The sequence below is a fragment of the Poromitra crassiceps genome, assembly GCF_964638095.1.
Source record: "Poromitra crassiceps genome assembly, chromosome: 14".
In the NCBI taxonomy this organism is placed as follows: domain Eukaryota; kingdom Metazoa; phylum Chordata; class Actinopteri; order Beryciformes; family Melamphaidae; genus Poromitra; species Poromitra crassiceps.
Window position 1 is genome coordinate 18381294 of NC_139633.1, and position 15893 is coordinate 18397186.

A 15893-nucleotide genomic window follows, 5' to 3' on the forward strand; every position below is an offset into this window, starting at 1 on the left:
AGATGGAAATGTTATAAGTCAAGTGGAAATGAGAGCTATTGAAACCATCTCATGGGCATAATGAAACAGAAGAAGCATCGAATGTTGGTTTGTTTGATTGTTTTTATCAAGTTTTTTCTCATTTTTCTCACATTTTCTCCCCAATTGTACTTGGCCAAATCCCCCTGCTGTCCCGTTCGTTGCTTCACCCCCTCGGTTGATCTGGGGAGAGTTGTAGACTAGCACATGCTTCCTCCGACACATGTGCAGTCGCACATGCGAGGAGTTTCCCCGGCAGGACGAAGCACGTGGGAGGATCACGCTATTCCCCCCAGTCTCCCCCTGAACAGGCACCCCGGCCGACCATAGGAGGCTCTAGTGCAGCGACCAGGACACACCACCGGCTTCCCACCCGCAGACATGGCCAATTGTACCTGTATGGACACTTGACCAAGCCGGAGGTAAGTAACATGGGGGCTCGAACCTGCGACCCTCATGTTGGTAGGCAGGGAATCTACCGCTGCACTACCCGGATGCCCGGCATCGAATGTTGTTCTGTTCCGTCTGCAGTTCTAACCTCGTTTCCTGCTCCAGGCAGGAAGGTCTTCACTTTGATTGTCTTCCCAGGTGCAGGGAAGGGTGACTCCATGAGACTCCTCATGAAGGGGTAGACCAGCGCGGCCGAGATGCCTCTCCGCCTCTCCACCTCATCCAGGATCTGGGAACATGGAGGAGAGGGGACAAAGAGTTAAGACGTATGCAGGATCTGGGAACATGGAGCAGAGGGAACAAAGAGTTAAGACGTTTAGACTCAAAACCCTCAGAGCCGGGAGTGAAACATACACCGGTTTCCTCAACAGAACCTAAACGGAGCGTGACTCTCACTGGAAATCTAATAATATGAATCGTGTCGAGGGGCTTATGTATGTCAAGTGAATTGTCCTGCAAGGGGAAAATGCATGGTCATTAAGGTTCCCGACCATGACTAAGCAGCCGAAATCTGTATGTCAATAGTGAATGGAAATGTAGTGTGCTGTTATGTGTTGAGCACTGCCAATTGTCTGGAACTCTTTTTTTTTTTCATTTTGAAAAATAGCAAATGAATTTCTTTCCATGTCTGCTGTCTGTGTGGAAAATTCCACCCAATATGCCTGTCTGCCTGTTTTGGTCCAAGCTGCCTCCTGTCTGGAAAGTTGATTGGAGAATCGCTCTTTTTCAAGGTCACATGATATCACCTCTCTCGTTCTCTCCATCTGTCTCTGTTTGTCTCTGTCTGTCTGTGTGTGTGTGTGTGTGTGTGTGTGTGTGTGTGTGTCTCTCTCTCTCACACTCACACACTCACACACACACACACACACACACACACACACACACACACACACACACACACACACTTCCCTCTGAAATCAAACACCCCCATTTACTGTGAAAGTACTTCTACCTCCTTAAAGATTTTCTTTCTTTCAGGTACGTTGCTCTACAATCATCCACATGGATCCGTTTGAAGGATACTCCCATGTACAGTATCTGAACAAGGCCTATTCAGCCCTCAGCTTGTAAGCGCCACAATGATCACATGATACAGAACTCCTGCAGCTCAGAGTTGTGTATATAGGAGAGTTGCGACATCTCCATTCACTCCAATGGACCAGTTTTTTACTCTCAAGAGTTCCAGGAAGTAAGGTTCTGGATTAAGCAGCACTGTCGAGTTGCAGCAAAATGGACAGTTTGTGTTGTACTTCTAAAGTGTGTGTGTTTTTTTTTATATCAAATTCTACATTATCAGCTTTATTTTAGCATTCAAAAATAGCGCGAGACCCCTTCCTGATGAGTCACGCATTTTAGTCCTCCGCTGACGCCACTCTCTCTAAATTGCTCTGCTGCAGCTGCATTATCCTTTGTTCACAAATGGAATATCAAAATATATCTGCAGTGGAAGTGCTCCCTGGGAAATGTGGTTTGGTACATAGTGGTACTTGGTCTGACACGTTTGGGAACCCCTGCAGTAAGGTATGCTTTCAGCACGCATTGAACAGAATGTCTGCTGAAAGTCTTCAGCAGCTTCAGCTGCAAGACACATTAACCACAGCTACACTAATGCGTTTGTGTAAGGGTGTGTGTGTGTGTGTGTGTGTGTGTGTGTGTGTGTGAGCGTGCATGTGTGTGTGTGTGTGTGTGTGAGCGTGCATGTGTGTGTGTGTGTGTGTGTGTGTGTGTGTGTGTGTGTGTGTGAGTGTGCATGTGTGTGTGTGTGTGTGCGTGTGTGTGTGTGCGTGTGTGTGCATGCGTGTGAGAGCGTACGTGCGTGTGCATGTGAGCATATGTGTGTGTGTGTGTGTGTGTGTGTGTGTGTCTCTGTGCGTGCGTGCGTACGTGTGTGTGTGTGAGAGCGTGCATGTGTGTGTGTGTGTGTGTGTGTGTGTGTGTGTGTGTGTGTGTGTGGCAATGGGACAAGGCTGAGCTCACCGTGGAGAACAAGTCGAAACAGCCCAGCCGGCTGATGACACAGTAGACCTCTGGAAGGCGAGCTCCTTTCCCACTGGGCTGGAGGAGGAAGCAGCAGAGACTCAGAGTCATTACACTCATCAGGTGTGGCTGTGTGTCAACACATCAATCCAGGACCTCCAGGACAAAGGTCTCTCTGCCAACTGTCCCTGTGAGCATGCTCAAATAATATCATACATTTATTATTAGGGCTGCAACTAACAATTATTTTCATGATCGATTCATCTGTTGATTATTCTCTCGACTAATCGATGAGTCGTTTGGTCTCTATAAAATGTCACAAAATGGTGATAAATGTCAATACTTTTCCCCCAAAGCCAAAGATGACATCCTCAATTATCATCTTTTGTAACTGACAAACAGTCCACAACCAAAAGATAATCTGTTTACTGTCATAGAAGACTAAAGAAACCAGAAGGAAATATTCACATTTAAGCCGGAACGAGAACATTTTAGTTTTTTTTTTCTTCTTAAAAATGTGCCTAAAGTTTAAACGATTAATCGATTATAAAAATAGTTGGCGATTAGTTTTCTGTTGATCAACTAATCAATTAATCGACTAATCAATTAATCGAGTAATCGTTGCAGCTCTAATGCTTATATTTGACCCAAGCTATGGAATTTGATCTATTTTAAAACAAAACAAAACAAACACATGTTGGGTCAAACCATGCAACATACAGATAAATCAGATAAACAGTGAAGCCGGCGTTCTTTAAATCATCTGCTCTCCTCTGACTCCCTCAGTCATCTGAAGTGAAAGTCTTTCATGAGGACACCAGCCTTCTAAACACAGGTGCACTATCTGCTCTGCTGATCCTATCTGCCTTCTTACAGTACTCTCATAGACCATTGTATCCTTGGAGCCACCCTGCACACACACACGCACACACACGCGCACACACGCGCACACACACGAACACAAGCACTCCAGAACCGCCAATCCACTTGTCCATATTAGGTATGCAATTTTCTCCCCTAGTTTCTCTGCCGCGTTTCCAAATGGATGATTAAATCAACTATGTGGGGCTTGATTCAAGGCCTCAGGAATGTGTGTCTTTTGCCAGCCGCTGGACAGACAGCAGGGAAGAAACTAAGTTACCTCTTTCTCTACCTTAAAGGGACAGCGCACCCTAAAAATACATATTTTCCCTCTCACCTGCAGTGCTATTTATCCATCTACGGTATATCGTTTTGTGTTAGTTGCCTGAGTTTTGGAGATATCGGCCGCAGAGTTTCTGCCTTCTCTCCAATACAATGAAACTGGATGGCACTCGGCTTGTGGTGCGCAAAGTGTCAAATAAATACATTTGAAAAACTCAACAGCAATGTCACTTTCCAGAAATCATGACGCGGGTTACTCAAGATAATCCACAGACCTTGTTATGAGCAGTTTCATGGAGGAACTATTTTCTTTTGAGCGAACTACACCCACTAGCTCCTAGCTAGTTCCCACAGTACATGAGACTGCAAAAGAAAATAGTTCCTACATGAAACTGCTCACAACAAAGTCTGTGCATTATTTTGAGTAACCGGGTCATGATTTCGTGAAAGAGACAATGCTGTTGAGTTTTTCAAATGTATTTTTTTGGCACTTTGAGCACTACAAGCCGAGTGCCATCCAGTTCCATTGTATTCAAGAGAAGGCAGACATCTCTGCAGCCGATATCTCCAAAACTCAGGCAACTAACACAAAATGATATAGATGGATAAATAGCACTACAGGTGAGAGAAAAAATATGTATTTTGTATTTTAGGGTGAGCTGTCCCTTTAAAAAAACAGGCTAATCAACCGCTGCTACTATCAAGATGTGCTCAAGAAAAACCAAGAGCAGAGCACAAGTTTGAAACATCACAGGCCAGCGAATGCAGAGGTAAAGACACACACACTGAAGCTCTGAGAACATACACACTGTAGTAGTGTAAACATACATACATACCAAGCGGCAAACAAAATCACCAGCACATACACAGAAAGCCCACACAGCCATGCTGCGCGCCCGCAAGCTAAATGTGAGGCTCAACAAAAAGACTTCAAAGTGTTCTCAGGCCTCATTATGGTGGAAACGCTCCACACAATGACAAAGTCAAGCTTTTTCATGGTTTCACTCTGTCTCTGCTCTCCTGAGAAACTCTCATTAAACTCAATGAGTCCATTTTAACTGGGGGCTTTTCATCTCATTGGTCATTATCATTTCAGTTCACATTGTTTTGTTGTGTTTTGTTTTTCTTCATACCCTTTCTCATTTATGACCTGGCTCATCGAATATACTATGTCTATGCCCCATTTCTGTCGACTTTATGTGACATATTTGTGATTTTGTCATTCAATATGTCATTGAAATCCCTTTTTTGGATAACAATGGGGGTTGGATGTTTGTTATTGCTGATGCTATTTATTCATCTGTTCCTAATCATATTATGCTTTTTCAAGTGAAGTTACCTAATTATTCTGCACCTGCAGAATGCATGGTTTCCATTAACAAATTTTAATGAGACAGAATTAAAAGGTAACCATCAACTACACTAAGGTTAAGCATTAGTTTGTTTTTCACTTTAAAATCAACAAGGATAATATTATTCAACTGTCAACAAACAGTCAGCAACAACCAATATTTCCCTCTAACAGGCAGGTTGAGAGCTTGTTGTGACATTTGACACTATTCAAGAAAAGGAAAAGAAAAACAAATCATTGTGACTTTACCAAAACTTTTCTCCCCTGAATCATTTTTCATAACTTCAGGAGTTATTTTAAACTTACATGACTTTTTCCAGGTTGCCAATTGGGTGTCAGTCATCTTTACTGTAGCAATGCAATGCCTTTCCTTTTTCCAGGAATTTCTCATTCTACATACACACCTAATTCAATTTTGAGCGCAGTGTTTTTGCTTGTTTTGAGTTGTACCCTTTTCCTCCCCTGCTGCCACTGCGACGCATCACGTCAGCGCCGGGCCCGAGGGGAAACTGTACCGCTGTCACAACAAACAGGGCTCAGTGGGGCGTGAACAGGGAGCAGCTTACCAGCAGGCGCCTGCAGTACCCGAACCTCCTGCTGCCATCCTCTCCAGTCAACATGAAGGAGAAGGTCTCACTGCGGCGAAGAACAAACGCATAGGCATGAGGATCAACATGTACTCACTTAGGTTTGCACACCGACACTGAGACAGACAACATGAGAGACAGAGAGAGATGAGATAAGAGACAGACCGTGAGAGACAGACAGCGCAGCATGGAGCCCCCATTACTGTCAAATCAGCATAATACTAGGTTATAATAAAGCCTGCCAAACAGTGATGATCAAAGGCAGGTTTGTGTTGGCTCTGATTCCCTCAGATGTTTTTGTGATGGTGTAGTCGCTGTAGTACACACATAAAGACTCATCCCACATGCCAGCATCATGGGCTTCCAAGATAATAGGATCAACACTGTGACATTTGACAATATTGTGTCAACACTAGATTTATTTCCTTTATCCGTGACAGTAAATTGACATTCCTTATAAGCCCTTATGGACACATTTAGCAGTGCTGGATAACAACAAAAATAAACAGAGCCGTTACAGTAGTAGTGATGTATTTGACACATTGGCCGCAGAAGATGTTCAGCCATTACCTGGCGTACTCTGACACAGGGCTCCAGTCCTTTGCATCTGGGTAACAGAACTGTGGAATGGCTTTGAGCCTCTGCTCTGCCTCCCTCATCTGCTTGGTGGGCCGCTCTAGCTGTGAGAGGAGAGGAGAGGAGAGGAGAGGGGGGGGGGAGGAGAGGAGAGGGAGAGGAGAGGAGAGGAGGGGAGAGGGGAGAGGGGAGGGGAGGAGAGGAGAGGAGAGGAGGGAAGGGAAGGGAAGGGAAGGGGAGAGGAGAGGAGAGGAGGGGGGGAGGGGAGAGGAGAGGAGATGAGAGGAGAGGAGGGGAGAGGAGGGGAGGAGGAGAGGAGAGGAGGGGAGAGGAGAGGAGAGGAGGGGAGGGGAGAGGAGATGAGAGGAGAGAAAGAGAAAGGAGAGGGGGGGGAGGGGAGAGCAGAGGAGATGAGAGGAGAGGAGAGGAGGGGAGAGGAGAGGAGAGGAGAGGAGAGGAGAGGAGAGGAGAGGAGAGGAGAGGAGAGGGGAGGGGAGGGGAGGAGAGGAGAGGAGAGGAGAGAGGAGAAGAGAGGAGAGGAGAGTAATCAGATCCTTCTCATTCAAATGACACTGTCCTCCTTTTAAACATCCCTGTGGATCTCTCCAAAATGACCAATGAATGACCAGACCAACATTCCTCCCATACAAGCTTACACCCCAACCCCCCTCCAATCATCTTCAACTCCCATTCAACCACACTCTGAGCCAATGGACCCTTTTCACGAAGAGAGACTCTGCCGCTGCGAGTGCACAGCGCTACTGTGTGTGTGTGTGTGTGTGTGTGCACGCGTGTGTGCGTGCGTGTGTGTGATTCGATTAAATCTTATGACATGATAAGATCATTCATTTTAGCACCGCGCGCACCGCTCTCTTCAATGAGGAAGTGGAAATCCAGACCTTGTAGAAAAGTGGCGATTTTGGGGGTTTGGGTTGAAACTAATGTCTCCTACTTTCTGAGGCACACAATTACTCACATAAGACTCTACATTTAATAGTTAGAAGGTTTTTGTGGATTTTGGTTTCCAGGGACTTTAAATAACTTTAAAATATACAGTATCTTTGAATAGCTAAACACTTGCCTGCCACAGATCCCTAGTTATTACACTTACTGTCAACAGGCTCACAAGGCTCTCTGTGCTCTATATTATAGATCTTAATAGGAGGAGGTTTGTGTGCCTGGATTTTTAACGCATCTTGGAAGCGTTTACACCTGTGGCCAGAGTCGTAGCAGCTGGACGTACGACTGGTCTAAACCTACGTTGGTCATAACTTGGCATTCTAAGTCCAACCTAACAGTTAAGCCGGTTGCACCTAGGCTCAAGCATTCTTCTCACTAATACCGGGCCTAAATCTTACGCTTAGTCAAGAGCTGGTGTAAAGTCAAAATCTAGGATTTTCTATCGTAACACACAACCGGGTAAGAGAAGACCATAAGGCTTGTTTCTTCTTATTGGTGATCATATTGTTTTGTTTGACTGTAAGAACTGGCATGTACTTGCTTGCTATACTATTACGTGTTTCTGTCTGTGTAATTCATCTGTTTTTTTTACTCTGCCAGTTTAGCTATAATTAGCTATATTTAGCTATAATTAGCCTTGATATGAAGCAGCCACAGCCAACTTTCAACTTTGGAGAAGATATCCCCGTGAACCTGCATCGCCAACGCCGGGCATAGCTGCGCCTAGTCGTACGTACAGCTGGTACAACGGGTGTAAATATTTATCACAAGCTGGAATGACTCTGTGGAGTAACTTCTTTCATGTTTCCCTGAGAGCAAAGAATCTTGTTGCACCAGGACAACAGCAGGTCCCTCTTCTTCAGGTTGGGACGGCAGGTCAACAAACTTCCACTAGAGGGTCCGCTGGAGAGTCGACACGAAGTGGGCTGCCCAGGTAAAAGAAAGCCTTCACTACTAACAGTCCCTGAATGCTAATCCCCAGCCCCAAACTGATGCACCATTTATGAGGTTATGATTGGGCGTTATGTATGGTGACCAGTAAGCCCTACACAACGTGCCAAGTTAATGAATTAAAATAGATGCGTTCAAACGCAACTGTAACACGATCACTTAGGATGCTTGTTAATGCCAGGGTTAGACAAACAGAATGGACCAACAGGATCCAGTTAGGCCTTTACCTTGGGGAACTGATAGGTGACTTCTGGGGAGTAGGAGTTTTTGCTGGGTTTCTTCTTCAAGGAGATCACCACAAAATACTCAAAGAGCTCCCTCTCCTGCCACTCGATGAGCTGCAGCTCCAGTGTTCGGTAGCTAGGGGCCCGTCGAAGGATGGACTGCAGTTTCAACAGCCTCTGGGTGTGGGCTGAGAACAGGAAGCAAGCGTTGATGCGTACAATACACTGTCGAATTAACACACAACTTTACAGTCCAGTATGCACATCTTAGACTCACAGGGAATCAATCTTCGACAAGACAGTGAGAAAATGGAAACTTGTTATACGTCTTGTTGATTCAAAGCTAATACACACTTTACAATCACTGACACCAGTGATAATTAGTGTTAACACCAGTGGGCAAGCTCTGAGGTTTTCCCACAAATACGCGGAAGTAACCCTGAAAGCTGTAATTCCTTGAATGGCCACTTGAGGCAGGACTCAGAAGTCCCGTCGTTTCCGTTCACCCCCATGTTAAATGCCCCACTTTGTAACAGTGATTAAGCATCTTTACAGCCTGGTCCAAAACAGTTTTGGTCTATATAATATAGCTAATTTCAACTTTTCATAACAACTGTAGGGGCGTATTTTCTTATATAACTCGCCCGTTTGGAGTAAAATAGACGATAGAAAAGGGCGTGATTGACAGGTCACCTGTCCAGTGATCGCGCAGCTTGCCGATCACGGACCAATAGCAGGCAGAGCTGCACCTCTGGGAAACCCCCATCTCACGTGAGCTGCGCAAGGACGCCAAGATGGCGACAGACAACAGTTTGGGGCAAAACGTGAGTCCAAAAAATAGTGGATGGCTTTGTCCATATTATTTAGGTCAGTGGTTAAAACCGAGGCCTGTTCAGGGCGGAAGGGAACTGGTGGGAATAGCGCGATCCTCCCACGTGCTACGTCCTGCCGGTGAAGCTCCCCGCTGTCAGGTGAAAAGAAGCGGCTGGCAACTGTATGTATGTATCGGAGGAAGCATGTGTGTGTCTACGGCTCTCCCCAGATCGGCAGAGGGGGTAGCGACCGGGGCAGCGACCGGGGCAGCAGGGGAATTGGCCAAGTACAATTGGGGAGAATATGGGGGGGGGATCAGAAAAAAAAAAAAAAAAAAAAAAAAACAGAGAGAGAAAAATAATCAGCATTTAGTAGTAAATCTGATCAGCGTGCAATCTTCTCATGAGATCTAGACAAGTGATAGATGTTTGTATAGTCTACTGGTAATCCATCCATATGGCAGCTCATTTGGTTACAATTCTGCGGTCTGGTTGGTCACAACAGGTCACTTGTCAAAACTGAAATGGACATGAGGAGTAGTTGCATGAACACTGAGAAAAATAGCCTCTCTAACAGAGAGCGCTGTAGCACTAGTCCAGCCCAGGACGTGGAGTGGAAATGCACACTGCGGTGTCTCACCTTTGAACCTGTCATCGGAGTCGCTCTCACTCTCGCTGTTGTCATCTGGAGGTAGACGAGACAGGAGAAAGGGGTTTCTATTGGGTCAAAGGGCAATTCTGCAAACATGTTTAGGTCAGGAGAGGGACGTAGCTGGAGCTCTATGTGGGCGGCTGAGACACAAATATTTACTCACTAATCCAGCCAGTGGACGAGGGGAAGAGAACGTGTCCTTACCTCTCAGGGAGGTCGTCTCAATGTTGGACATGGACAGCTTCTTCAGCCTCTTCTTCCCACGTTTACTGCAGTAGATGGAGTTGATTCTCTGGACCAGCTGTAAACAGAAAGAGACAATTCTGTGCTTGGGCGACCTCAAGGCAGAGATGCTCACAAGTCATTTTATGCAAGTCTCAAGTCTTTGAGGGGCAAGTCCAAGTCAAGTCTCAAGTCTTTGGTCACAAGTCCAAGTCAAGTCTCAAGACTTTGAGGGGCAAGTCCAAGTCAAGTCTCAAGTCTCTATGGATGAGCGTTCTATCATCTGTTCCATGCCATCTGGTCTGCTTAGAACACTGCAGCTAAAACTAAGGAATTCAAAGCATGTACTGTATTATCCTGACTCCATATTAGAATACAGTAGCAGCAATGATTAGAGATGTTATTAGTAGACATTTCCTTAATATTAATGCACCAAAAAAATAAAAAATAAAATAAAGAAAAATTAAGATTGTTCACAAGTCCCAAACCTTCAAGTCCAAGTCAAGTCTCAAGTCTTTGAGGACGGGTCTCAAGTTAAGTCTCAAGTCACTGTGTGTGTGTGACTTAAGTGCAACTCAAGTCCAAGTCTCAAGTCCAAGTCCCCATCTCTGCCTCAAGGTGGGTACCATTTTGATCTGAAGGAATGAGAAGGTCAGTAAGAGCTTTAGATGTGTATCTTTCCAAAAGTAACAATGTAAAAAGCATTTGCTGAAAGGGTTGCAGAACATGTCAAACTGAAGGGCTAACCTCCAGGAGAAGTGCTCGAGCACAAGTACCATGAGAGCTGAGGCTTAAGCAGCAATTACACGCGCTGGTGCACTCTGTTCCAAAAACGTCTCTCCCAAACTAAGGCCTCATGAGCCGTGCAGGGCTGCTCACTTTCTCACACTCAGACTGAGTCCGCGCAGAAACAGGAACATGTTTGGGAAGTGGGAAGGACAAAGAACACAGACACACTTCTTCTACAAGGACTTGGTGTGCTGAGGTGTTTTGTGTGTGTGTGTGTGTGTGTGTGTGTGTGTGTGTGTGTACCTTGGGGATCCTCCAGTGCCTATGTGAGGCCAGGGTGTCACTGGTGCCACACAGGCTGTCATCCAGCAGGCCACAAGGTGAGGGAGATGATCCACCCAGCTGGGGCAGAAGCAGCATGTCATCGTGGCTGTGCCGCTTGGACAACTGTGATACCCGGTGGCTCTTCCTGTCACTGGGACCAGCGAGGCGCAAGGACTGGCTACTGGGTTTGGAAGGCAACTAGTCAGAAGACGGAAGAGAAGACGGAAAGCCTTGAGGATAGAACATCCTGGTTTTTCACATTTGTTGTTGTTGTTGTTTTTAATATATATTCTTCCCAATCCTTTATCAGAGATATTTTTCTTCTGCACACACAAAGGGTTCTATTCTAAACAAAGCAGAGCTGATTCCTCTTTCAAACTACCTCACCAGAAGTGAGAGCCAAATTGACAGACTGACCCCTCTGTGGAACGTCACCAGGTATAAACATATCAAACGGTTTCCTGTAGTGCCACAAATGAGAAATCCCCGCTTTGAGACAAGATTCTTTCGAGGATCTTGTCCAGGATTCAGAACTGAAGCCCATGTAGGGGGTTAGCATTACCATAGGGAAACATATTCAATCGCAGCAGGTTTACCTGAGGTGGAGAGTTCAGTTTCCTATCCATGGTGCTCCAGGATCTGCTGCTCTCTGGTAACAGGCGAGACTTCCGAAGCAAACTCCTCCGCTTCAGGTCAACGTCCTCATATGGGTTCTCCTTCTCTGTGGAGATGCATTCAATTTAGCTCCAGCAGCATAATACCAGCTGTACCAGCCAGATATCCATGGACACTGGCTCTCTTTCAAAGCAGGCTGGAGGGGACGGGGGACGGGGGACAGGGGGACAGGGGGGGGGGGGGTCAAAGAGGGGTCAGCAAAGGGTATCAGGGGCATGAGAGGGCATTCTTACGGTTAACCTGTCGTTGGGTTAATCTGAAAAGAGATGAGTCATGCGAGGTAGGTCAAAGGTCACTCGCAGCCTGCTGAAGTGTACTGCCTCCTTTCAAAACAGTTACTGTTGGCCCTGGGCCCCGCAGGCCCCACTGGTCCTAGCTGAGACTCCTGGACCCGGCACTGCTGGTGAGTCACTGTCCAAGCATGCGAGCTGTCTGCTCAGAGGGAGACAGAGTGGACGGGGAAGGAGGCTCATCCTCTTCAATCTAGTTCTCAACTTGAGAATCACGAGATCATTTCGGCAGTGAGTTTAAGATGATTTATGACGGCGATGATTATAATCTTTGTGCGATGCATATTTTCTTTCTTGTGAAAATAATGAATATTTGCCGTCTCTGGGCTCTCTCCAACAATTAGTAAAACTGAAAGTAAAAAAAGATATAATTAATTTTCGATTTGACTGACGCATGTAGTGTGGTTGTGAATAAGTCATAAGAAGCAGTGTTGCAGCTATCACATCACACCCTCATTTCAAGGAAATGAACATGAGAGAAACAACAGTGACGTCAACACGTTACGCCAAGTGTGAACTTTACTATTGTGTAACTCTTGCTGTACTCCAATCAATAACAGAAGAGAAGAGAAGAACAGGAACGTTACAAACCAGTGCACAGCTCTCACTGATGTCACCTGGCAGAGGGCCAACCTCAATAAAAAAAAAAAAAGCTAAACTTGTGTAACACCACAGTCCGTGTCCAGTCAGACATGTGCTCTGAGAATAGCTTTTTTGGCAGGGTCTGAAAAAGGTTGTGAGAAAGTGAAGGAACCACACTGAAGAATAAAAGCAGAGCCAGATGGCGTGGAAACGCATGAGGGGAACTTTGAAAAGAAAGAAAAGCAAGTATTATCTGTCAGCAGAAAGCAAAGAGAGAGCAAAATCTATTTGCTAGTTGTGTTCTATCCTCCTGAACAGTTGAGGGGAAAACCCAATGAACTCAGGGTCTCTCCAACAAGGAGGAGATGTGCTAAGAAATACTTCAGCCTAACATTAACCTACAGCTATTTCTTGGTGCAGTGAGATATGTTAGGGTCATTTGTCAAACCTGCCTATTTGAGGCAAACACACACACACACACACACACACACACACACACACACACACACACACACACACACACACACACACACACACACACACACACACACACACACACACACAGACACAGACACAGACACAGACACACACACACACACACACACACACACACACACACACACACTACATTACGTCACTTAGCAGACGTTTTTATCCAAAGCGACTTACAATGGCACATTTGGTCAACAGTAAACAGTAGTGAAATCATGTGTGCAGCACAAGAATAAAGTAGCATTTGTTGAAAGTTATTTTAAGAACGAATAAGTAGCATTAGTTGGATTTTTTTTTTTTTAGCATTCTGTTGTCATACATTAAACGAGATGACTGTGTGATCTTCTGTGCATCGTTACATTAAACGAGATGACTGTGTGATCTTCTGTGCATCGTTACATTAAACGAGATGACTGTGTGATCTTCTGTGCATCGTTACATTAAACGAGATGACTGTGTGATCTTCTGTGCATCGTTACATTAAACGAGATGACTGTGTGATCTTCTGTGCATCGTTACATTAAACGAGATGACTGTGTGATCTTCTGTGCATCGTTACATTAAACGAGATGACTGTGTGATCTTCTGTGCATCGTTACATTAAACGAGATGACTGTGTGATCTTCTGTGCATCGTTACATTAAACGAGATGACTGTGTGATCTTCTGTGCATCGTTACATTAAACGAGATGACTGTGTGATCTTCTGTGCATCGTTACATTAAACGAGATGACTGTGTGATCTTCTGTGCATCGTTACATTAAACGAGATGACTGTGTGATCTTCTGTGCATCGTTAGGGCCCCACAGCTCCATCAAACTGTAGCAGTGGCTGTAATGAAACGCCATTAAACTGAAGCAGTGCCGTAATGAAAGCCTGCTGAGAAAATGATAGGTCTCTGTGGCTTGCTGATGTACTCCAGGCTACTAATCAACTCCTCTGATTACCAACATCCAAGAGTCTCTCACACACTCCCACAAACACGCACAGCAATATAAAGGCAGGGGACACACCTCGACTGCACACACAGTGATTGTAGTAGTTTTCTGTTTACATATAGACTCTCTGGGCAGGGCGAGACACAGAACAAACTATATAGACCAACAATGTCCCTATCGGCTTACCGTATATATATACAATGAACGGGACGTCCCCTCTCCTTGGACAAAGCTACACAGACGCTGCCCACCCATTCATGTGGTAAACATGAATGTGCATCGGATGGAAAATAGGCCTGGAGTTTTGTGTCAACATTTTGGCCGCACCACAAACCATAGAGTCCATCCAGCCGAGGACAGCCTGCTGATGCCCAGTGCCCACATCGGGGAAGTCACGCGAGGGAGGGAATGCACAGTATTTTTGGAGGCCAAATTCCTGAGCAAGAATAACAAAAACATAGGTCTGTCTAACCGTATCTGTAAGTTTTATAAGTCGACTCAAAAACTTTGCATCAAAATATTACATTATACTCCTCCTAGAAATCCGAAATACTCCTATATATACTAAATATACAGATTTATTCACGCGTGTTAACAACAGACGACATAAGCGAGCCAGCTCAGTAAAGCGAACATAATGCTGTATTCATTAATACACAGAATTCGAGGTAAAACACATTTAAAAACAAGCTAACAAACACCAAACAAGCTAACAGCAAGCTAACAAGCTAACAAACATACAAATCACCACTTACCTACCCTAGCCAAAAGCAGTGTGAAGCATAGTCTGTAAGCTTGAGCAAGACCTGGGTTTAATGACACACTGACACAGACAGCTGAATCACAACTCCACTGGTGCACAGGGCGTGATTCATCCGCCTGGAGTGGAAACCTATCACTCTCAGTGGCACTCCATCAATCAAGTCCACTAGTCATAGACACTTATATAGTCCCTTGCTATTACAGTCTATCACATGATTGCACTCATACTGTAGCTGTAGCACAAGTCACAGACGAGGGCAAAGCTCAGGGTTAACCCTGAGCTCATCAGGGTTAACCCTGAGCTCAGGGTTAACCCTGAGCCGGCAGCTCACCACTACTACAGGTGTGCGTTTCACCTATTGACTAAACCTCTGACAACAATCAATCACAAGAACCAAGAGCCAAGATGGTGTAAAATGAATGTCCTGTTCCCCATGCTCAGTCTTCTCAGGCAGCCAATCTGGAGTCCAGCAAATGTGTAGGGACATCTGCTCCAGTGTATGGGCTGTATGCGCTGTATGTTGAAATAGGGGCACAGAGGGACTGAAAGATGGCTAAGTTACCACTGCTGTGGCTGCTTCTCAAATGCAACAGCTGACCTGTAAACCACTGCTGGTGGAAACCACCATTCTGTGCCTCCAATAGAGCCAGCTATTTCAAACTGGAGTCACTGGAGACACACTCATAACGTAACGTGCACACAAAGACAGCGTCTTTCTCTGGAACTAATCGACATTCGCAGAAGTGTCTGACTGAATTGTGAATTCCACACTCACAGTGCTGGGCGGACAATGGAGGCTTTGTTGGGATTCACATGATAATCACCCGTGTCTTTATGCTCACTGGAGCTTCTGCACATTCCCAGTTGAAATAAAATGCCAGTGACCAAGACACTGATCATTTCAACCCATGTTAAATAAAAACAATTCAAATGTAAAAAATGTTTAAATGGTCGGAGAAATAAACATTCGGTCTTGGCTCACAGCATATTTCCTTGTAGAGATGCCACGTATAATTTGCTCATCATTGTGCATCTGTCATGAAAAATATTTCAATATGTGAATGCTGACTTTTTACTGTCTCACATACAGTACATGCCTCCTCATCAGAAACATAACGTATGGCGTTTAGGCCAGACTCCACTCATTCTGACACACGTGAGGAGAAGTGCACTAGGA

The 15893-nt window shown here is 45.3% G+C and overlaps 1 protein-coding gene across 1 annotated transcript in view; it reads right to left on the bottom strand.

Moving 5' to 3' along the window:
- dennd2b (DENN domain containing 2B) overlaps window positions 1-15893 on the bottom strand; it is a 55026-nt gene that overhangs the window by 18719 nt on the left and 20414 nt on the right. Inside the window, exons 5-13 of the mRNA XM_083650936.1 lie at window positions 11573-11697; window positions 10956-11174; window positions 9906-10002; window positions 9690-9734; window positions 8241-8425; window positions 6097-6206; window positions 5506-5575; window positions 2446-2523; window positions 557-697 (exon numbers count right to left, since the gene is read on the bottom strand). Coding sequence (XP_083507062.1) covers window positions 557-697; window positions 2446-2523; window positions 5506-5575; window positions 6097-6206; window positions 8241-8425; window positions 9690-9734; window positions 9906-10002; window positions 10956-11174; window positions 11573-11697 — 1070 coding nt within the window. The remainder of the gene's footprint in view (window positions 1-556; window positions 698-2445; window positions 2524-5505; window positions 5576-6096; window positions 6207-8240; window positions 8426-9689; window positions 9735-9905; window positions 10003-10955; window positions 11175-11572; window positions 11698-15893) is intronic.